General features: G+C 41.5%; 1 protein-coding gene across 2 annotated transcripts in view; it reads left to right on the top strand.

Moving 5' to 3' along the window:
* The window catches only part of LOC109901302 (rho GTPase-activating protein gacJ), a 28,141-nt gene extending 3,423 nt beyond the window's left edge, over positions 1-24,718 (top strand). The window contains exons 8-10 of one of the 2 annotated variants that reach the window (XM_031828351.1): positions 8,403-8,621; positions 9,727-9,818; positions 23,120-24,718. In XM_031828351.1, the coding sequence (XP_031684211.1) occupies positions 8,403-8,621; positions 9,727-9,779 (272 nt within the window). In that variant the 3' untranslated portion in view covers positions 9,780-9,818; positions 23,120-24,718. Of the gene's footprint in view, positions 1-8,402; positions 8,622-9,726; positions 9,819-20,614 lie in introns of both variants that reach the window. The other variant, XM_031828352.1, reaches the window with a different exon arrangement.
* The last annotated feature ends 419 nt before the right edge of the window (positions 24,719-25,137 follow it).

Genomic DNA, 25,137 nt, shown 5'->3' with positions numbered 1-25,137 from the left:
CAATGTGTGCTAATAGCTATAATATATTCGTTGTTATCTACGTTTTAAAATGGCCAGAGTCACAGCTGAAATAATGCATTTTTCAAAACTTCATGATGTCTTGTGTGGCAGGTGTGTAGGAATAAGGAGAACTTCAAAGAAAAGAGAAACCCACACACTGCTCTCGCCGGCTCTTGCTCATATCACTGTTTCTATTCAAGTTTGATTCAAAACAGTGAGTTGAGCACTGTGTGAGGTTTAGAGTCCCTAAGAGCTTACATTTACAGTCACGACCGATTTTTTTTAATTTTTTTTATTTATTTTACCTTTATTTAACCAGGTAGGCAAGTTGAGAACAAGTTCTCATTTACAATTGCGACCTGGCCAAGATAAAGCAAAGCAGTTCGACAGATAAAACGACACAGAGTTACACATGGAGTAAAAACAAACATACAGTCAATAATGCAGTATAAACAAGTCTATATACAATGTGAGCAAATGAGGTGAGAAGGGAGGTAAAGGCAAAAAAGGCCAAGATGGCAAAGTAAATACAATATAGCAAGTAAAATACTGGAATGGTAGTTTTGCAATGGAAGAATGTGCAAAGTAGAAATAAAAAAAATAATGGGGTGCAAAGGAGCAAAATAAATAAATAAATAAAAATTAAATACAGTTGGGAAAGAGGTAGTTGTTTGGGCTAAATTATAGGTGGGCTATGTACAGGTGAAGTAATCTGTGAGCTGCTCTGACAGTTGGTGCTTAAAGCTAGTGAGGGAGATAAGTGTTTCCAGTTTCAGAGATTTTTGTAGTTCGTTCCAGTCATTGGCAGCAGAGAACTGGAAGGAGAGGCGGCCAAAGAAATAATTGGTTTTGGGGGTGACTAGAGAGATATACCTGCTGGAGCGTGTGCTACAGGTGGGAGATGCTATGGTGACCAGCGAGCTGAGATAAGGGGGGACTTTACCTAGCAGGGTCTTGTAGATGACATGGAGCCAGTGGGTTTGGCGACGAGTATGAAGCGAGGGCCAGCCAACGAGAGCGTACAGGTCGCAATGGTGGGTAGTATATGGGGCTTTGGTGATAAAACGGATTGCACTGTGATAGACTGCATCCAATTTGTTGAGTAGGGTATTGGAGGCTATTTTGTAAATGACATCGCCAAAGTCGAGGATTGGTAGGATGGTCAGTTTTACAAGGGTATGTTTGGCAGCATGAGTGAAGGATGCTTTGTTGCGAAATAGGAAGCCAATTCTAGATTTAACTTTGGATTGGAGATGTTTGATATGGGTCTGGAAGGAGAGTTTACAATCTAACCAGACACCTAAGTATTTGTAGTTGTCCACGTATTCTAAGTCAGAGCCGTCCAGAGTAGTGATGTTGGACAGGCGGGTAGGTGCAGGCAGCGATCGGTTGAAGAGCATGCATTTAGTTTTACTTGCATTCAAGAGCAATTGGAGGCCACGGAAGGAGAGTTTGATGAATGATTGGCACCCTTGATAAAGATGATCAAAAAAGACTGTGTAAAATAAATAATGCAAATACTGAGGTTTATTTTTTATTTAACCAGGTAGGCCAGTTGAAAACAAGTTCTCATTTACAACTGCGACCTGGTCAATATATAGGAACATTATATTACTAATACAACTGCTCAGAGAAAAATATATTGTTTAACAAGTAATAAAACAAATTTAAAAAGATATCAAAATGATGAGCTCTCCTAACGATTCATATAAATGAAAGCAAACTAAATTGAATCAGCATTAACATAGTATATCTTTTTTTGCATTCATCTCAGCCTATAGGGGAACTCAAACTATATTTTGGTATTTTTTCATTAGTCCACTGTTGATACAGTCCCAAAATGTTTTGCATGTCAGCAGTCACATTGTGAAGATATTTGTCCTGTTACACACATGTGTAATGGAAATGTGTTTTTTTGCATATCACAACTCCCCCTGAAGCAAAGTGTCCCTGGCCACTTATTCATGGTGACACAAAATACATCATTTAAAAGAACTGTATTGTGGCCTGCCTTGACTTCCTGTTTCACTGGGGTAAAAAATGAGGTAACATGCATGTAAAAATCCATTTGTCATCCATCACAATGGGGAAAAGGAAACTACTGGGCAACATTTACAAAGTTTAAAACCACTGGAACAGTCTGGTAGAAGAACCAAGTGTAACTTGTCCCCAATCACAGTGAGGAAGATGGTTAGACAAAGAAAAGACCGAGGGTCATCGTTAGAGAATTACCGAACTTGGTCGCATCCTGGGGACACCAAGACTCCAAATCTACAAATAGACGCCACCTACATGCCAATAGGAGCCTTTATTGAGCAACAAATGTAAATACCTGGTGTTCGCTAAACAGCATTGGCACTTGGATTGGAACCAGGTGCTATGATCAGATTAGACAAAAATAGAGCTATTTGGTCACACACACCGTGGTTTGGTGTTTAAGAGAAAAATCCTCATACATACTGTAAGATATGGTGGTGGATCTTTGATGTTGTGGGGGCTGTTGGTCCTGGGCCCTTGCTAACTAAGGTCAACGGCATCATGAACTTTACCAAGTTTTTAAAATGATTTATTTAACTAGGCAAGTCAGTTTAAGAATAAATTCTTATTTACAATGACGGCCTACACTGGCCGCCCTATAGGACGGCTGGTTGTGATACAGCCTGGATTCAAACCAGGGTGTCTGTAGTGACGCCTCTAGCACTGAGATGCAGTGCTTTAGACCGCTGCGCCACTCAGGAGCCCAAAGTTACAGTACATCTTTGCCAAAAACCTGGTTGCTTCTGCCAGGAGGCTAAAACTTGGCCACAAGTGGATCTTCCAGCAAGAAAATGACCCCAAGAACACATCGAAATCCACAAAGAAATGGTTAATTGGCCACAAAATGAAACATTTGTGGTAGCCATCCCATCTCCGGACTTTCAATCATTTTGATACCCATCTTCTTTTTCTTTTCTTGGTTAACAAAATCTTTTTTTCTGTGACCAATTGTATTAATATAATATAATTTCCCCCCAAAATGTTGAGCATACAATATATCTCAGTATTTGTGTTATTTATACAGTCTTTTTTCTCATCTTTATCAAGGGTGCCAATACTTTCAGTCATGACTATGCATTGTTTAGATAGATAAGAACTTCCCCACTGGGCAAAAACTGGTTGAATCAACTTGGAAAACTGATTGGATTTGAAAGAAGTCATTAACGTCAGGGATTTTCATTGTTTTTTCTCCTTACTTTTGAACCTAAATCCAATGAGATTGTGCCATTTTTTGTCACCTTGAATTCACGTTAATTAACAACTCAACCAAACGTACTGTAAATCAAAACTAGATGTTGAACTGCCTTAGTGGGTCAGCTCTCATTGCCCACTCCTTTGTGACACCACGGTCACCATCCATAACACGTTTGATTTGTAAAATGTTTTACACTACTCTGTGTAATGTCATCTTTGTGGTGAGGTGCCGTACCAACGTCCGCCACTGGATGGAAACAAAACCCTAGAGAATGAACAGGAGAGTCAAAGCACAGAGCGACTTGTTCATTGGTCTCTGATGGATGTGTAACTACAGCTTCTATGGTATAGGCTACCTTTAATGTGTTCTTGTGTTATAAGACATGACCTTTTATACTGTGGTCTATTGTTATCAGTGCTTTAAACAGAGGACATTTCAAAATAGTGACAGGTTTTAGGAGCACAATGAGAAGTATTAAAGCTTGAATCATACTTAAAAAAAATATATATGTCCACTGGTGTTCCTAAATAACAATTCCAGGTCGCACAGCAAAATATTTTGCCACATATGCGAGAAAAATGGTGGCACTTTAGAACCCTGCTAAAGAATCCTGAATGTCAGGCATCGGACACCTGTGTAATAAAACACACACAGTGAAATAATGGAAACATCAACCGTTATAGTAAGAGAAGAGAACACCATGCAGCATTAGCTGTTTTCATTTATTCTCAATCTGTGATAGCCCTTCCTTTTGACATAACTTTTCATTTAGGTTGAAAGTGGTTGAATTCTTATTTCTCTCAGAGGTCTTCCCAGGCTTTGCGACTGTTGTGGACATGTCTGAGCCTGTCTTTCTCTCTTCACCCTGGGTCACACTTTGTGGAATGGGTCAGTTTTGATTGGCTCTTTTAAGAGTAACTACCTCTCAAGTCATTTTTTTCCTCTCCTTTAAAAAAAAATCCTCAACTCAAGACGTTGCACTGGCATCATGTGTTGCTACTGTTTTGATGCAGCTCAGTAGCGACAGACGTCTGCTTCTTTTGCACTTCTCCCAGCCGTAACCTTTCAACTTGACTTTTTTTCTGTGCTCTTTCTAAAAGAGATACAAGTCAAACAAATGAAATCATGATTTGGAGAGGTGTGAATTCCACTGTTGTAAAAGCATACTGCTGCCCCATGCCTGTAAAGTCAGTCTGTTAAAAAAGGATAGACAACTGTCACTAGGACTGGGTTTGAGATGGACACAATGGAAAGGATCTGATGTGTATGAAGCAGAGTAATGAGAACAGCTCCTTTTAGAATGAATTACGCACGCACACAGCAAACGCGCTCAAACACAAAGACACACAGATACACAATTAGACATGGTCTCTATTTCTTAACCTCTCTGTTGTCTTTACGGGTGTCAAGATCCTTGCAGTGCAGTCCGTCTCCTTTACTAGAGGTGTGGAGAGAAAGCCCTTTTGAAATATTTTGGTTATTGTCGGTCCTTTATGTATTTGTGTTCCTTTTTATGGTTTTGCTTGACCAAAATGTCCTACATGTCCTGATCGATTTGGTCGACTTCCACTTTGTAGGATTGTTTTTCGGTGCCATGATGTAAGGCTTAGATTGTGTTACTACCTCCTCGGTATGATGTTGTAAGAACCTCTTGAACCTCAGAAAAAGGGGAAACTTTGCTATTCTCATTTTCAAGCGTTCTCTGCTTGTGGAAGTACACACACACACACACACACACACACACACACACACACACACACACACACACACACACACACACACACACACACACACACACTCTACTGGTCAAAGGTTTTAGAACACCTACTAATTCAAGGGTTTTTCTTTTCTTTTTATTATTTTCTTCATTGTAGAATAATAGTGAAGACATCAACACTATGAAATAACACATAGGGAATCATGTAGTAACCAAACAAGTGTTAAACAAATCAAAATATATTTTAGATTCTTCAAAGTAGCCACCCTTTGCCTTGATGACAGCTTTGCACACTCTTGGCATTCTCTCAACCAGCTTCACCTGGAATGCTTTCCCAACAGTCTTGAAGGAGTTCCCACATATGCTGAGCACTTGTTGGCTGCTTTTCCTTCACTCTGTGGTCCAACTCATCCCAAACCATCTCAATTGGGTTGAGGCCAGGTCATCTGATGCAGCACTCCATCATTCTCCTTTTTGGTCAAATAGCCCTTACACAGCCTGGAGGTGTGTTGGGTCATTGTCCTGTTGAAAAACAAATGATAGTCCCACTAAGCACAAACCAGATGGGATTGGCATATTGCTGCAGAACGCTGTGGTAGCCTTGTTGGTCAAGTGTGCCTTGAATTCTACGTAAATTACCGGCAGTGTCACCAGCAAAGCACCCCCACACCATCACACCTCCTCTTCCATGCTTCATGGTGGGAACTACACATGCAGAGATCATCCGTTCACCTACTCTGCGTCTCACAAAGACACAGCGGCTAGAACCAAAAATTGCACGTGGATTCATCAGACCAAAGGACAGATTTCCACCGGTGTAATGCCCATTGCTTGTGTTTCTTGGCCCATGCAAGTCTCTTCTTCTTATTGGTGTCCTTTTAGTAGTGTTTTTTTCTCCTCTGAACAGTTGATTTTGAGATGTGTCTGTTATTTGAACTCTGAGGCATTTATTTGGGATGACATTTCTGAGGCTGGTAACTCTAATGAACTTACCCTCAACAGCAGAGGTAACTCTGGGTCTTCCTTTCCTGTGGCGGTCCTCATGAGAACCCGTTTCATCGTAGAGCTTGATGGTTTTTGTGACTGCACTTGAAGAAACTTTCAAACTTCTTGACATTTTCCGCATTGACTGACTTTAATGTCTTAAAGTAATGATGGACTGTCGTTTTCTCTTTGCTTGTTTGAGCTGTTCTTGTCATAACATGGACTTGGTCTTTAACCAAATAGGGCTATTTTCTGTATACCACCCTTACCTTGTCACAACAAAACTGATTGGCTCAAATGCATTAAGAAGGAAAGCAATTCCACAAATAAACTTTCAAGAATAATTTAAATGCATTCCAGGTGACTACCTCATGAAGCTGGTTGAGAGAATGCCAAGAGTGTGCAAAGCACTACTTTGAAGAATCTCAAATATATTTTACCTTTATTTAACTAGGCAAGTCAGTTAAGAACAAATTCTTATTTTCAATGACGACCAAGGAACAGTGGGTTAACTGCCTGTTCAGTGGCAGAACGACAGATTTGTACCTTGTCAGCTCGGGGATTTGAACTTGCAACCTTCCGGTTACTAGTCCAACACTCTAACCACTAGGCTACCCTGCCACCCCTAATAAACAAATCAAAATACATATAACACTTTTTTTGGTTACTACATGATTCCAATTGTGTTATTTCACAGTTTCAGTATCTCCACTATTATTTTACAATGTAGAAAATAGTAAAAAAATTAAGAAAAATACTTGATTGAGTAGGTGTGTCCAAACCTTTGACTGGTACTGTATATATTTTTAACCATATTTTACAAACTATGAAAAACCCGAACATTATCATTAATCCTTGCTAGCATGCAGAGCAATGCCTCGGCCTCTAATTAGTCCGCCACTCTCAACTTGTACCTCTGCCTGTCACTCTCTCACTCTTAGCTTTGGCTCCAGCTGTGAGGGATGACTTGAAACGACCTTAATCTCTACCAACTGCTCTGGCGACCGACCTTGACACTTTATTTTCTCAATTATGGAGTCTGGTCCCAGAGACTGATTTAGCTCTCATCAAGGCTAATTACAGATCTCACACTCCATTCCCACATTCCCTTGGACAGTAAATTAGCGTGTTGGTTTTGAGTGAGTCGGGGGCCTGGAAGAAACTGACCTATTGACGGGGATTCGTTTTAGCAACCAGCCACTGAGTGCCTTTTCAGGACATTTTGGGGGTTAAAAATGTATTCCCGTTCAAAATCCTATTTTCCTAAACCTAACCTTAACCACAATCCCGAAACCTAACCCTATTTATAAAGCCCTTCTTACATCAGCTGATATCTCAAAGTGCTGTACAGAAACCCAGCCTAAAACCCCAAACAGCAAGCAATGCAGGTGTAGAAGCACGGTGGTTAGGAAAAACTCCCTAGAAAGGCCAGAACCTAGGAAGAAACCTAGAGAGGAACCAGGCTATGAAGGGTGGCCAGTCCTCTTCTGGCTGTGCCGGGTGGAGATTATAACAGAACATGGCCAAGATGTTCAAATGTTCATCGATGACCAGCAGGGTCAAATAATAATAATCACAGTGGTTGTAGAGGGTGCAACAGGTCAGCACCTCAGGAGTAAATGTCAGTTGACTTTTCATAGCCGATCATTCAGAGTATCTCTATCACTCCTGCTGTCTCTAGAGAGTTGAAAACAGCAGGTCTGGGACAGGTAGAACGTCCGGTGAACAGGTCAGGGTTCCATAGCCGCAGTTTGATCCCTGTGTCAGCAATAATGTTATGTTTCCCTTGTCCAGACGCTGTCCGTGTTTTGTTTCATGTCTGTTATCTATTAAATATTCACTCCCTGTACTTGCTTCTAGTCTCCCAAAAATAGCGGTTTACAGATCTGAATAATGCTGCAGATATGTCCAGAACAGCAGTGGTGTTACCCCCCCCCCCCCTCCCCAGCCTCGTAGCACCCTTGTCCCCACCATCCCCCTCAGCCCCCCCCCCCATCACCTTGGGTAAGATAATAATGAGGCGGCCATACTTTCCCACAGCTCTTAACCAGCTGTGTGGTGCTGCTCTCCCAGCAAGGCCCGGTCAGTAATCAGGACCTCATTAGGCGACCAACCAGAGGCCTGGGCCTGGATCAGCTGGTTCAGTAGAGGAGAAATCCCCCAACAGTCAAAGTGGGCAGAAACATTCTTGTAGGAACAGAAAGAGAAACACTGCCGGCCAGGAGACTCAGATAGGAAATGCTATCATTATAGTAATGCTTAGGGGTAATGACAAAGCACAGTCTTGCAGAGCAAGGTAAATATGCCTTTCTTAGCCGGAATGTGGGTGAACATGTGTTAAATACAGGTATATGCATTAATGGGGGTGTTAAAATGTGCTGTGGCAAGCTCTTCAGAGATATTGTGTGTATAATTCGACTATAATATGTTAAGACACTGACATGATTAAACTCTGTACTCACTCTGCAGCAGATAGTGAGAAAATCTCTGACTACCCACCGCCTGCCAGCCCTGTGGACAAACCTGATGATGGGGCCCCTGGAGATGTGGCCCCTGAGGCCCCAGTGGGGGAGACTGATGACGAGAACACTGTCTCCAATAAGACCTCAGTGGAGTCAGTGGAGGCCAACGAGAGCAACAACAACAACACCAGCATCACCGCCAGGATCGCTTCAACAACTCCAAGAGGTTGGTATAGTTCAATATCTGCTACAACCTCTGTGTGTATGTGTGTCTTTCTGACGGCTGGGGGTGAAGAAGACACATTTCCGTTGAACATTTTTATACATCTTCTTCTAACGTCATGGTATCTATGTCTATTGATGCCGTTAATTGAATATTGTTCCTCGCCGTTTAAAAAAAGTGGCCAAAAACAAATCACATCTCTCTTTTCACTTCTTTGCGTCATTTGAAAACACAACGAGACAGATTGGTTTATCCACTTCCTCTTTCTCTGTAATTGACTCAGGGATACAATGTTGAACAGAAGTGTTCTACTATGCCTTGAACATTCCTCTCCTGGGTGAGAATGTAATTAACACAGCATGGTGATAGCACCACAACTCCCAGACTATGTCCATATCTCAGCGTGGAGGATTCCTCTATAATTGGGTGGTGAAGACTGAACCAACAACTCAACACGACAGTTAGTTCAAGCTGTCGTTTTCTAAAGCAACATTCAGTTGGGCTCTAATAGCGGTGGCGTTCCTCACAGCAGTGGAACATAAATGAACGCACACTGGGGACACTTGAGTCAGTTTTGAATGTCTGGTCAAAACCGATGGAAAGCATCACTATATGGTCAAGCCATGGCAAGTGAAAGGCAGTGGTTAGCAGCAGATGTGTGTGTTTGACCCTTCCCCTTTACTAAGACATGTCGTAGAGCTCAAACCAAGAGAGAGAACGCCCGTTGTCCTTTCAGCCGTTCAGCGGTCCAAAAATGCATGGAACATTTTGTAAACCGTGGCTGTAGAGTCACTCGTAAGGATGGCTGTAGGATTCCATTGTTTAGTCCCACTACTGTCAGATGGTTCTACAGTATATGATTCAGAACACATGTTCTACCATCGCATCAGTATTGAATGTTCTACTTTGGCAGGGATCTGTAGGTCTGCTGCCATTACTCAAGCATCCTTCAGTAACCAGTAGCAGGTGAAATATAGCCATAGATCTAGGGTTAAAACTCCCCACAGTCATCACTTCATCTATGCCCTGTCTCCTCATTATTTTGTTTCTCTCACACACACTTTTTCTCTCTCACACACTTTCTTCTCTCTCTCACACACTTTCTCAGGACGGGCCATGACCAGCAGCTTCTCTGAGGTTCCTCTGGACAACCCGGCCTAAAAGAGATCCTCCTTTATCTGCAGCCCCTTCACAACCACGGTAAGCCCCCATCGGACCCCCAACCTCCCCCCTGCAGCTGCTAAACTACTTCCCCAGCTCAGGTGTTAGTAAACGGATCCCCCCCCCCCCCCCCCTACCAGCCAGGTCAGCAGGCCGCAAACGACTTCTGCTGGAAGTGCCAGATATGTTACTGAACCGGTCTCCCTGAATTAACATTGCAGTATAAATAGGACGTCATAACCACCAATCTACCGGTACCGCTGGTCATTATCTATCAGTCTGCATTAGATTATGGGTTCCCATCTTCGTAAATCTTCTTGACGAGGCTAATCCACATTGATATATATATATATATATATATATAGTCCCACTATATATATATATATATATATATATATATATATATATATATATATATTCCTTGAAGGGATGTTTGTGGTTGTTGATGCATCTGGACTCAACTCTCCATTGACGGTCATAAGATACTGCAGCATATATCAAAGTTGAATTTCTTGTGTAGGGAGGATTTATATAGGCTCCAGGTTGAGTGAGAGGGACACATGAAGGTGGATTTTATAACTTATTTAATGCATTTCCAATTTCCACTCATACTCTCTCATACAGTTGTTCTGCTCATAACTCTGCCTCTTATCTCATTTCTATCAGGCACTCCAGCTAGATTCGTCAGACAGACCAGAGCAGCTTGGGTCCTCTCAGTCAGTCAGTCAGACAGGAAGTTATAACTATAGCCCCCTGCACCTGTGTCTCTCTTCTCTCTGAAGCCTGCCGCCACTTCAGTGCTGCAGCCCAGGGCCTGGATCCTGAAGACCTGAGGAATCCATCCCACTCTTAACAGCCGATGATAGGCCCAGATCTTAAGCCCGCCGCCGAGACGCAACATCACAGGTTGCGTCCCATTTCACAAAAAAGCAGACCCCCAGAAATCCCTGTTATGTCACGTCCATCAGGGGTTGTCAGTCCTTCACTTTTTCTCACCTCTCTCTTCCTCCCCTCTTTCTCTATCGCTCAGTCAGTAGTTTTGCTTGGCCTGCTTTTTTGGGTGACCCTTAAGATGACGTGTAGTATTGACATTTCCTCATACAGTATAGTAGAATCACATAATGTAGAAAGATGTCTAGTGACCATACCTCATAAAACTAAAACTACATTTACAGTAGAATGAATTAGGTCTTATAAAACTACATTTACAGCAGAATGAATTAGGTCTCATAAAACTACATTTACAGCAGAATGAATTAGGTCTCATAAAACTACATTTACAGCAGAATGAATTAGGTCTCATAAAACTACATTTACAGCAGAATGAATTAGGTCTCATAAAACTACATTTATAGCAGAATTAATTTGGTCTCATAAAACTACATTTACAGCAGAATGAATTAGGTCTCATAAAACTACATTTACAGCAGAATGAATTAGGTCTCATAAAACTACATTTACAGCAGAATTAATTTGGTCTCCTAAAACTAAATTTACAGCCGAATGAATTAGGTCTCATAAAACTACATTTACAGCAGAATGAATTAGGTCTCATAAAACTACATTTACAGCAGAATGAATTAGGTCTCATAAAACTACATTTACAGCAGAATGAATTTGGTCATGTAGGAGAGTGCAATTAGAAGAGAAGGCTACTGCCTAGCACCACTGACAAACCTGTCCTTTTTGGGTATTTAGGAAAGGCTGGATAAGAAGCGTGGGGATTTGTAAGGCAGCCCGTTGCTCCATCCCGGCGGGAAGAATAGTCAGGGTTCCCCCTTTTACTCCCTCTCTCTTCCTTTATTTCTTCTTTCTCTCGCTCTCCCCCCTCCAGGATGGTTTGAGCAGGAGATTTAGAATGAGGGTCAGTAAGGGGAGAATAGATTTGTATGTTTTAATAATGCAGGTATGCATGTGTACACTATGCATGTACACTAATATGCACAGTGTAACCATAGTCATTCTTAAAGATGACTGACATGTCTCTAATCTCCGTCTTTAAGGCAGGGGAAAACGTGAGAGAAAGTCTTGCTAGCTTCAAGTAAGCTGGCTATGCTGTGGCTGTGTATGTAATTACAATCATTGACTTCAGACTGCCATAATTAGTTCATTAGAGGATTGGATAATTGGTCCAGACAGAGCCACTCTCTGAAGAAATGACTTCCTTGGTTGGTTCAGAGTATTTTACAGTACACAAGGCCCCATGCACCTCACTGTCCCAGGATTTATTTCATGTCATTTATTTACATACGTATTTAACAGAATCGTTGGAGACAGAGTTGACCATGTAGATGGAGAATAACTAAACCGTAGATAATATATGACGACGTTAATAATCCTACATGTGTAATGTAGCAAAATACAGCTGTTAAAATAACATGTTTTATGCTAGTTTCTATTTACCTATGTCACAGTCGTATATTATCACATATACACACTGTTTAACATTTTAGTTCCTGGAGATTCTGGTACGTAAATTGCTCCTATACCATTGCCTTCCAGAACTTTCGTTTGACTTACACAAACAGTGGGAGCTGAGCCTACCAGGGATACCTTCTAGCAGCAGGTCATTGATATGGTTTAGAGTTTCACACTGGGGGAGTGGTATTGGATCACGGCAACTACAGCGGCATTATTTATATTTCGGCAATGGAAAGCAAGTATGCCCACTGATAGGCTTGGTAGTTACACTCATAGGATAAAGGGTTCCACATGTGTTATATGGGTTGTCCCCATAGGAGAACCCTTTTTTGTTCCAGGTAGAACACTTTTTGGTTACAGGTAGAACCCTTTTGAGTTCCATGTAAAACCCTTTGTTTTTCTAAGAGTGCAGCCTATTATTCTCACTGTTGAATTGTAGTTATTATTAACTCTATATTCTCAATACAGTGGAAAAGACTGGATGATACAGCTGCTTCAGTTGTGGATTTCACATTTAGCATGAGGATAAAATGCCCTTCTTGGAAGGCAAGCTGGGCCTTGCTCATAAACAATAACTAAAGCGGTCTATTTTGTGCTTTACATGCAAAGAAAACAGACTGAATCGACCTTGAAGGAGACCTAAAAAGGAAAGAAAGAGAAAAGCAAGAAACAACCAGTCCTTTCTTCCTTCCACCTGGTTTAGGTAGTGATGAACAAGCTGGAAAACCTGCACTTGAAAGCTCTCTTGTCTCCCCCATCCAGGGGAGATAATGGACATGACCTGACAGCTCATGAAACAGCATAATTAGCTGGTTAGACCGGCTGTGTTATTTTCCAATCGGGTTTGCTTTCATGCCGTCAGCTCACGGGGGTTATCATAAATTTGACTGGAATAGACCGTCGGTCCAGAGAGAGAGACGAGAAAATGTGGACAAGCCTAGCTAGTAATTAGTGTGGGCTATTTTATTGTTCGAGAGGGGATTTTGTTCGATGTGATTGGACACACAGGTTCAAAGACGGGGCAAGGCTGTGTAGAGACTCAGAGGTCAAGGGTCAGATTATATCTCATGTGTTTATGAACAGATCTACTAACTTTGCTTAGATATATTTGTCATTCATCGTCTCCAAAATAAATATTTTTCTTGTTTATGTAGTGGCAATGCTGTCCCCAGTAATAAAAAAGAAACCAGACCTCCATTTTGGGGTTTGAGATCACCGATTTGGACGTCCCAATGGCTCTATGGCAGTGTGAGAGGGGGCCTGGGCTCAGCAAAAACAGTGGCTTGGGTGCTGCTGGTGTTTCCTGCATGTGTGGGTTTTGATGTGGTGATGGAGATGACAGGGCTCTGTCATGTCACCTGACTGGCTTGATGTTTTATCACAGGGAGGGACTAGTGGAAAGGCAGGCTGGAAAGGCCCCTTACACACACACACACACACACACACACACACACACACACACACACACACACACAGGACAGAAACAGCTGGTGTCAGCTGATCCCAAATCTGCCTCTTGTGTCCTGCGCAACACAACATTGTTAGCCCACTAAGCTAAAAGCCTAAGCATTCGCTTGGGGAGCTAACACAAGTCTTCAGACCTCAGGGCAGTTACTCATCAGACAAGCTTGATTCCCCAAACCATTACATAAGCAGTGTACTCTCTGCCCTGGCTCACCAACTGAGTTAGACATTGTGCAGGGCTCCACACTGAGAATCATTCAACAATAGACCAGCTCAGGTTGTGTAATATGACAACAGCTGCATGTATCTACAGACTGATATTTATAATGTTATATTAGATTAGTATTAGGTCGTATTGTGTGGCTCACATAGCACAAGTAGTCCTCTACTCTGACAATTACCTAGTTAATACAGTATATAGCCATGAGATGAAACACTTATTGTGTTTGAATGAGATTAAAACACACATGTTTGTGTTGGTGGCTGACTGCTGCCTGTGACCGAAGTTTGAAGGTGGAGAGCGTGGAGTCAGGTTTCAGTGTTGATGGTACTTAACTGTCTGAGGGTCCCAAAAGCCCTATGACAAAATGGCGTCTCTGGCGTCTAGTTTTTTTATGTGATACTGTTATATACAGCCTCTGGATGTTACTGTTAGCCACTGTTGTTCAAAACACATTTCTTTGATCATGAAATGCATGCATCTGGTTTGACATGAATTCCTGACCTGATGTCAACTTGTAATCCCTAAATTCCATTACTGACTGAAAGACCACATAATGAGCATCTTCATAGTCATTGTTTATCACACAACACTGTCAAATGACACCCCACATCTCATTTTGTAAAGCCATTACCCTCAACATTTCGTACCCCCCTTTATAATCCCTTGTGCCCTACTTATTTAAACCAGCGCTACACAGAAGGTCTTGAATTGCCTCCCTGTCTCCGTGTTTCTACTCAGCCAGTGTGTTGAGAGATGCAGAGTAAAGGTTCCCTTTGATGCTCAAATAATGAGTTAAAGGCCTTCAGACACGCCCTATGCTGGCTGGGCTCCGCAAACACTCTCTCTCTCTCTCTCTCTCTCTCTCTCTCTCTCTCTCTCTCTCTCTCTCTCTCTCTCTCTCTCTCTCTCTCTCTCTCTCTCTATATATATATATATATATATATATATATATATATATATATATATATATATATATATATATATGGAATCATGTAGTAACCAAAAAAGTGTTAAACAAATCAAAATGTATTTTACATTTGAGATTCTTCAAAGTAGCCACCCTTTGCCTTGATGACAGCTTTGCACACTCTCGGCATTCTCTCAACCAGCTTCATGAGGTAGTCACCTGGAATGCATTTCAATTAACAGGTGTACCTTGTTAATTTGTGGAATTTCTTCTTAATGCGTTTGAGCCAATCAGTTGTGTTGTGACAAGTTAGGGGTGGTATACAGATATAGCCCTATTTGGTTAAAAAAACAAGTCAATATTATGGCAAGAACCACTCAAATAAGCAATGAGAAACGACAGTCCATTACTTTAAGACATGAAGGTCAGTCAATCCAGAACATTTCAAGAACTTTGAAAGTTTCTTCAAGTGCAGTCACAAAAACCATCAAGCGCTATGATGAAACTGGCTCTCATGAGGACCGCCACAGGAAAGGAAGACCCAGAGTTACCTCTGCTGCAGAGGATAAGTTCATTAGTTACCAGCCTCAGAAATTGCAGCCCAAATAAATGCTCCACAGAGTTCAAGTAAAAGACACATCTCAACATCAACTGTTCAGAGGAGGCTCCTTGAGTCAGGCCTTCATGGTCGGATTTCTGCAAAGAAACCACTTCTAAAGGATAAGAAGAAGAGATTTTCTTGGGCCAAGAAGCATGAGAAATGGACATTAGACCAGTGGAAATCAGTCAAAATGTGATATTTTTTTTTTTTTGAATTTTACCCCTTTTTCTCCCCAATTTCATGGTATCCAATTGTTTTTTTAAGTGGCTACTATCTTGTCTCATTGCTACAACTCCCGTACTGGGGAGACACGAAGGTTGAAAGTCATGCGCCCTCCGATACACAACCCAACCGGGCCGCACTGCTTCTTAACACAGCGCACATCCAACCTGGAAGCCAGTCGCACCAATGTGTCAGAGGAAACACTGTGCACCTTGCAACCTTGGTTAACGCGCACTGTGTCCGGCCCGCCACAGGAGTTGCCCCACGTCGCCCCACGGACCTCCCGGTCGCGGCCGGTTACGACAGAGCCTGGGCATGATTCCATATGTGTTATTTCATAGTTTTGATGTCTTCACTATTATTCTACAATGTAGAAAATAGTTCAAATAAAGAAAAAGTTGGTGTAGGTGTGTCAACTTTTGACTTGTACTGTACATCTACATGTACAGTGCATTCGGAAGGTATTCAGACCCCTTGACTTTTTCCACATTTTGTTATGTTCCAGCCTTATTCGAAAATTGATCCTCATCAATCTACACACAATACCCCATAATGACAAAGCAAAAACAGGTTTTAAGAAATTTATGCAAAAAATTCAAATAACTGAAATATCATATTTTACACAAGTATTCAGACCCTTTACTCTGTACTTTGTTGAAGCACCTTTGGCAGCATTTACAGCCTCGTGTCTTCTTGGGTATGACGCAACAAGCTTCTCACATCTGTATTTGGGGAGTTTCTCCCATTCTTCTCTGCAGATCCTCTCAAGCTCTGTCAGGTTGGATGGGGAGCGTCGCTGAACAGCTATTTTCATGTCTCTCCAGAGATGTTTGATCAGTTTGAAGTTTGGGCTTTGGCTGGGCCACTCAAAGATCTTCAGAGACATGTCCTGAAGCCATTCCTGCGTTGTCTTGGCAGTGTGCCAAGGGTCGTTGCCTTGTTGGACGGTGAACCTTCGCCCCAGTCTGAGGTCCTGAGCGCTCTGGTGCAGGTTTTCATCAAGGATCTCTCTGTTATTTGCTTCGTTCATCTTTCCCTCGATCCTGACTAGTCTCACAGTCATGCTGCTGATAAACATCTCTACAGCATGATGCTGCCACCACCATGCTTCACCGTAGGGATGGTGCCAGTTTCTTCCAGACGTGACGCTTGGCATTCAGGCCAAAGAGTTCAATCAAATCATAGAATCTTGTTTCTCATGGTCTGAGAGTCCTTTAGGTGCCTTTTGGCAAACTCCAAGTGTCATGTATGTGCCTTTTACTGAGGAGTGGCTTCCTTCTGGCCACTCTACCATAAAGGCCTGATTGGTGAAGTGCTGCAGAGATGGTTGCCCTTTTGGAAGTTTCTCCCATCTCCATAGAGGAACTCTGGAGTTCAGAGTTACCATAGGGTTATTGGCCAACTCCCTAAACAAGGCCCTTCTCCCCCGATTGCTCTGTTTGGCCAGGTGGCCAGCTCTAGGAAGAGTCTTGGTGGTTCCCTTCCCCAGATCTCTGCCTCGACACAATCCTGTCTCAGAGCTCTACGGACAATTCCTTCTACCTCATGGCTTTGTTTTTGCTCTGACGTGCACTGTCAACTGTGGGACCTTACATAGACAGGTGTCCAAATCATGTCCAATCAATTAAGTTTACAATAGGTAGACTCAAATTAAGTTGCAGAAATATCTCAAGGATGATCAATGGAAACAGGGTGCACCTGAGCAAAGTTTTGAGTCTCATAGAAAACGGTCTGAATACTTATGTAAATAAATTATTTTCCTAATACATTTCTAAAACCTGTTTTCGCTTTGTCATTATGGGGTATTGTGTGTAGATTGATGAGGGGGAAAAATGCAATCCATTTTAGAATAAGGCTGTAACGTAACAAATGTGGAACAAGTTAAGGGGTCTGAATGCTTTTCGAATGCACTATTTATTCAATCTTTGACACTCTTACTGACAGTTGTGGCTGCTTTGTGTGATGTATTGGTGTCTCTACCTTCTTAGCCTTTGTGCTGTTGTCTGTGCCAATAATGTTTGTCCCATGTTTTGTGCTGCTTCCATGTTGTGTTGCTACCATGCTGTGTTGTTGTCTTAGGTCTCTCTTTATGTAGTGCTGTGTTTTCTCTCTTGTAGTGATGTGTGTTTTGTCCAATTTCTATTTTTAGTCCCAGCCCTTGTCCCCACAGGAGGACTTGTGCCTTCTGGTAGGCCATCATTGTAAATAAGAATTTGTTCTTAATTAACTGACTTGCCTAGTTTAATAAAGGTTAAATAAATAAATAAATAAATATTCCATGTGGGAGTATATTCACTTTTGGTTGGTAGGCTGTAAAACAGAAACACTTCCTACAACTGCAACCCAGCTGTCTTTTCCTTTGGCTTTAGCGGTCAGGCGTGTTTCGGACCATCTAAATGTGTTTAGAATGCAAGAGGGTAAATTTACAAGGGGGCCACTTACAGGTGCTAATTAATCTATTATAAACATTTGGCTCACCCAAGGCTTCCTGTTAGTTTTGCATCTGTCATAACCTGGTCGTAGCCCTTTGCCCTTTTCCAGTTTTAAATTTTTTTAAAATATTTTTTAAATGTTTTTTTTCACCAACACTTAGTGAAACCATTAGTATATTTAACCATTACTATATTTAAACGTTAGGAGGCAGCCCTGCCTCACAGTACAGTACAGTACACAGCTGCTGGTGTGGGTGGAATGTAGCTAATGTAGCTAGCTAGCTGCTCGCTATTGAAACACTATCCCTTTCTGTGGCAGAGGTCAGAGCAACCTGGGTGTCAAATTCATCTTGTGAAAAATACAATAACTGAGTGAAATAGACATTTACTAGTTCAGCCAGTTGATTTAGTGGCAGTTGTTTGCTGTAACAACCCTAAGTATACAAGTCAATCAAAGACAAATTTCAGATAACCCCTTAGCTAGTTTAGATACAGTTTGGCTCATTGACTATTATGGATCTATACCAATGTTAACCTTGACAAATGGGGTCAAGTCAAACAGATGCTTGAGAGCTATCTATAACCAATAAGGAACTCCAACCTCTTTCTCCTACCTCTCTCTCTCTCTCTCTCTCGCTGTTTTATCATATACTTACACCAAACTCATATAGTCGCCTAAAATATAGCTATATCAAACTCTTGTTGCGTAGTAAGCTGATTAGCCTTGTTCATTAGCTTTCTGTAGAATACAAGGGAGTATAATTGAGACATTGATTTGAGTATCTATTGCTAGCCCTGGTCCGTGATATTTTTACACACTATACTGTGCCTCTCTTTATGAAAGGAAGTATCTCTCCTTTATGTGACCTGAAACCATGCCCCAACCCATTAGTCATATCGGCAGTGCATATACCACTGCTATCTGGTCCAGAGATCAATCAGATCTAGTTTGTATAATACCACACACATCTCACGTGTTCACTTCCCGAACTTGTTTCCACATCACAAAACCACTAGGTGGGGTCGGTCCAACTTCCTGTTTGGGTTCCTTAACTTTCAGTTACCCTTTGCGGTGGGAGCTAAGTGAAAAGGTCAGAGGTCTGTAGAACCTAATTAAAGGGTATACGCTGCCCACAAGGAGGAGAGTGATGTACTCCCTGTGTCCTAGGAGACACACCCACATTCTTTAGTGGTCACTGAGACATGTCCATGCAGAGGTTGAGCTAGAGGGAATTGTCCTCAAGGAACGTCTAGACCTGCACACACTTAAAGCTGCAATATGTAACTGTTTGGGGGACCCAACAAAATTCACATAGAAATGTGTCATTCTCAACTCTAAGAAGTGGTAGATATGTTCTAGGTGCATTATTTATATACTCCTGTTCTTACCTTTCGTAGTTGCAAATTTTACTTTCTGTTTCATACACCAGCTTCAAAGCTTCTTCATTTGAGACAGTTTGCAACAGGAAATGTGGATTATAATTCATCTACATTTTTGTAGGGGTAATTACATATTTCGTAAGGGAAAATTAAGTCTGAAATTTCATTGTTCATTTTTGAACCTCAAATAGTCCACAAGTTTTAAATGTCCTGCATTGCAGGAAAGTTATCCTGCAACAGGGTGATCAAATTAAGATCCTACATCTGTACCTATACTCTGTAGTTGAAATCCGGTATCCTAGACTAACAATGAAGGACAATAATCCAGTCATTGAACAAAACCCTTACAGTTCCTCTGACCAACACCATCTGTCACTTCCAGTTGTTTTACAAACAGTCAGTGCTCTGAGTACCTACTAAGAGTTCAGAAAATCATTTCTGGGGAGTTGGGAGGTGCAGTTAGTCGAACGTCTCTAGTAGTCAGCAGAACTAATGTCAGGCTTTGTTTACTGAACAGAATTCCCCTGGGGCAGGATTATCCAGATAATCTCCGGGGAATTGAGTCCGCCTGCCAAATGCCGGATTAGGGAAGTGGCCAATCCTTTCAGCTCCTCTAGAGCCCCTGGGCTCAGTTTTTCAAAAGTTATCTAGACGGATTTTGGCAATCGGATACGATTTAAATTAATAGAACGGGTGTTCCCAATTCAAGTCAATAATTACTCTGTTCTATTCATACTATTTCTATGCAGTTAATCCTATCTGATAGGCGAAATCCAGAAAGATAACTGGGCCCTGGTGATGCCTTCTCCACACTCATTCACAAATACTGTCACCTTTCTATGTACAAAGCAGTAAGTACTGTGGATGGATTTAGTCTTAGTTCCTGACATGGTATTTCTATTCTCATGAGCCATAACCAAATCTCTACATCAGTCAAGAGAGAATATGGTATTTCCAACTATCTTACTATCTCTGGATGGACTGACGTCATAGTACCAAACCAGTCATCGTTCTGATCTCATTGACAGTCCCCATGTGGTCAGATTCTGTCCTGGAGGCACACTGTTTGGAAGGAGCAGCAGCCATAACAGCTTAATGTCCATCCCCATAATGCAATACTGTCTGTGACTTCAATAGTATGTAAGGGATAGACCTGTCACCATCCTCTGCTTGTTGTATTTTCAGCCGGTGTCCCCATCCAACAAAATGGTTTGTTTTAGCATTCCTGTCCACTCCTCCTGGGTCGAACCTACTCTCCGGGCCTCTGGGCCTACTGTGATCAGAGACTTGGTGAAAGATGGACATTCACCTGCTGGTATCGCCTCAAGCATCAGCTCCAACCTCCAACATTCCTTCCTCAGGCCCAAACTGACGAGTCACACCACGGCTTAATATGCCTGTGTCTTTCAGTGTGTTAGTCATCTCAGTTGGGGGACTTTTCTCCCCACTCTCCAGGTGTAAGAACAGTTTACTTTAAATGAACGCTTTACGTATGTTACACTGCGGCCACTATTGCTACATTTTGATGTGTGTTTATGGTGGTTTTAAAATTGGAGAATGTTTGATAGTGAAATGTTACTAGTTGAGAAATAGTAAGGCAAGTTGACGCAGGGCTGTGCATATTCATGACTGATGAATTTGGCTTTTGTTGTTGTTAATGTAATGCACTATGCTTATATTGCACATAAACCTATTAGAAGAAACACTGTACATTTAAATGAACTTGCGGTCGTGTTCTTCCTCAGCAAGCTTTCACATTGATATTAACAACTGCATACTAAATATGTAGTGAATCGCTGCATTGCTTTGACCTAAAAGACATTATGATTAGCTATTAAACTTTGCAGCACTTAACCTTTCAGTTGTTAATCTGTCAGATCAATCAGGTTTTGCGTCCCTAGTTATTTTCTCTCATCGGTTATTTTGCTGTTTTTACATGCCCATACTAATAGGTAGGTAATTAGCTTAGGCACATGCATTGCCCTTTCATTCAAAGTGTTTCCAAAAACGTCTTTATGGAAACGTCTTCTGACAAAATGGACAATTACAGTTCTGTTGTATTCTACCATGCAGTGTAGGAATATTGATTGCATGGAACAGGTAGTTTAGAGGAGACAGTTGTGATGACGAGTGGACGTTTCCAAAAGGCAAGATCTGCTTTACTGCACGCTGTAAAAGCCCAGAGGAGATGGAAAGAGCGGTGATAAATTGTAATGTTTGAAACTTTCCCTCTGTGATGTCATAAAGCAATAATAAAACAGGTATATAGTAAGTTTAGGACAGAAAGGATTTCGGATTTCACTTAGTTTCCACCTGTTTTTAGAAGGGGGTAAAGGTGAAGGTAGTAAACAGGTTTATGCAGGTTTTAGGTAATGAGACTGAAAACCGGTTGAGGTTTTGGTTTATTACTATCCGTTAACAAAATGATAGGTGGAAACTTACCTCCGCTACAGTTCAAACACTTGACTCCTAGGCCTTACTACAATGTGAGCAATCTAATCAATTGTAATCACTACTTTTGTAACCCAGCATTTGAGCTCTTGTTCAGAGACCAGATTGAGGAGGTGGTAGTCTCTCGCTGGACTCGGTTAGCCTTAGTAGCATTTTCCCCAGAGTCACTAAATCCCCAGTGGAATGTCAAGCCTTTCAGTGACTAGGTTTCTCCTTCACTATAGTAACTGCCTAACTGGGGGTTCTCTCCACACAGATGCCTATCTGTTCCTATATGGCTCAACTTTAGCTCAGTTTAGCCCAGCCACTTTACAGAGCTGTGCGAGAGCTCACCTGTCCTGCAATATGCAATCAGACCCTTAGTAATCACATAAGCTCTGCAATATGCAATCAGCCTCTTAGTAATCACATAAAGCTGTTCTCTGTTACCTGGTCTCCTTTTTATTGCATGCATTTGAGATTACCGGGGGGGTCACATTTGAAAGTGCAACGGCAGGATATAAGAGCTGTGAGGATGAGACACTCCTATAGCATGGTCGGTTTTCATTGATTTCGTCATGTACTATAGACTGCACACCATCCATATCCAATGAACACCTGTGAGCTGCCTTCAATTCGTATTTGGATATGTAGGAGTTTTATGTATGAAATCTGTACACTCAGCTTTTTGTCAATCTAAAAGTTAATCTAGTCTAAGTCATCAAGGGCTTTTTAAGGAGTTGTACCACCTCAACTCCACGGTCTTCACACCTAGGGGGCATACACCGGTTCGAAGAATCCATAAAAGGGTCATCATAAATCAATTCAATAGTTGTTTTTTTTTTTTTTTTCCCATGTCCGGTATCCTGTCCCGCAAACAGATGTTTCAGCACAGGTGTCAAAGGTCAAAGGCCACGTAAACATGGTCAAAGCAGAAGGCAAGGCAGGGGATTACAGGTGACGAGAGCCAGGACAGTGGTGTCACAGAATGACTAAGGACACAACTATCCAGGAAAATTCAGCCAGGTAGAAATATAGATGGAGAAAACTGAGGAGGAAGTTAAAAAGCCCTGAAAGGTGGCTCAGTGTGATCTCCCCCATCGTGACGCTCCCATCGATTACAAAGCAGGATTAGCAAAGGTTGAAGCTAAGTGCTTTTCAGATGAATAACTGTTCTGCACAACAAAATGAATCATTTGAATCGTGAGTGACCCACTGACTTCATGCTGACTTCCACGTTGTTTTCTTTGTGTTCTTTAGGCTGAAGAAAAAACGTGAAGTAAAAGGTCAAGTCATCGGAAACGCCTGAAAACAAAGTATTTCTTTCAATTCATATTATATAGGCTAGTTGATTAAGTTGATGTTTTCTCTGTCTATAAACAATGTAACTATTGTTGTCTTTTATATCTCAGGAATGGAAATGCTAATTTAAATTTCACTTTTATTATTTACTTTTATTATACTGTATTTTTGTTATCGTAGCCTTCGGAGTTAATACGCCTAATTTTGATTCATTCATTTAAATTCTAAACATATGCCCTGCGTCACAGGGTCCATGTCTCTTGTGTGTGTGTATATAGTATAGATAGGAATGTATGTCTTTAGGGAATTAGTAGCAGTGTCAGAATGTGTTCATGTTGTTATTCTGATTTACTTAAGATTTATACCATGGCATTGTTAAATACTGATTTCTGATTGGCTTGAAGGGCATTCTAGAAAGCTGCCTTATTTATTTACATAAACTCATATGAAGTCATATGAAATGTGAGGTCATGTATGAACTTAAAATTGTTAACATCTCTGTTTCCAAGATACATTTTTGGGGAGATCAGTTTCAAATCTTTATGCAGATTTTTCACATTCCCCCTCAAGCTATATTGTCAATTCATTTGTCTTTTTGAAAAAAATGGCAATACTTCCATCGTCATGTTCTGTATATTTTATTTGCATGGATTTGATTACATCCTTTTTGGATGTTTTTGATGTAAGTAGCTAGATAAATGTAGTGAATGTGTCACAATATGTCTGTTATTGGGCGATCTAAATCCTACTCAGCGTGAAGCTTGTGTTTTATTAATGTTCTTCAACTTCCCCTCGTGTCATCTGGGCCTCATTCAGGAGCCAAACGTTGTGGAAACCCTTCAGATAGAAATGTCCTGATTAGAGCTGACGTGATTCCTGATTCCGCATCTCACAGAGGCATGTCTATTCTGCAAAATATATTTCTGAACTTTTCACAATGTTGAGCCCTGCTAAATGCAGCACTGGTCCCCAACATACAGTGAACTGGACCCTGCTATTGCGAGGCCACCTGTTAATAACCTCATGAATTAGAAACCAGGCTATCAAGCCAATCCACTGCATCTCCATCCAAGACGACATCCTAAAAGGCTTATGGGTGGATTGCTCTGGATGATGCTAATAGCAGCAGATATGCTATAATTTACACGTAGTAAAACACAACAACTAAAAAGAGAGGAAAGGGAGGCCAGGGCTAGATACAGTCCAAGCCAAGAAGATAGCAGTGTTGGTTCGTGATCCAGGGGAAATGAAAGTGATACTGTGATATAGCCTAGCTATGACGGATAGGAAAGAAACAGCTGGGAGAGGTGGGATACAGGAGAGAACTCCTAACTGTTTCCTTTACAGGATAGTTTCTCCTCTTTCTACACACTCATTCACAAACATCCCAATGTAGTGTGTGAAATTCTACTTCCTTTTTTCATGCATCAAGTAGGAAATCTTGACACAAATAAAATGTAAAAAGCTAAGAAGTCCAGAAGACGTTTCCATAAATAATGCTCTGTCTAGAACAACTGTTTCTCTTGTTTGTACATTTTAATAAATCTATCAAAAACATCTGCAGCATCTAGTTTTGGTTTTTCTAAAAGCGTGGAGACAGCACTTCCTTCTCTCAGATTTTTCAAGGGGGAAAAAAAAACATTTCAAGAAACCTTTTTAAAATAGCTGTCATTGTAACAAGGTGTCCCTAGTTACAATGTCATTCTTCTTGCTGCCCGGCCAACTGTCCAGCATCCCACCTCCGGTCCAGCCGGTCATGTTATGGTAAGCATAAACATTGGCTACAGGTGTGAATGCGTTCGCTTCAAAGTGACAGCGTTAAAAGACAGGAATTCCCTGACACTCTGCCACACATTCCTGGGACTGCAGTGCAGCACTCCCTCAAGTCTCTAGCAGGGCTCTTTTAGCTGGACTGGCGTTCAATAGCTAGCTCATCATCACCTTGAATATAGCCGTGGAACATGGATGGACCAGGA

Source organism: Oncorhynchus kisutch, linkage group LG7 (genome assembly GCF_002021735.2).
Source record: "Oncorhynchus kisutch isolate 150728-3 linkage group LG7, Okis_V2, whole genome shotgun sequence".
NCBI classification, from domain to species: domain Eukaryota; kingdom Metazoa; phylum Chordata; class Actinopteri; order Salmoniformes; family Salmonidae; genus Oncorhynchus; species Oncorhynchus kisutch.
This window is presented reverse-complemented; position numbering and strand designations above follow the sequence as displayed.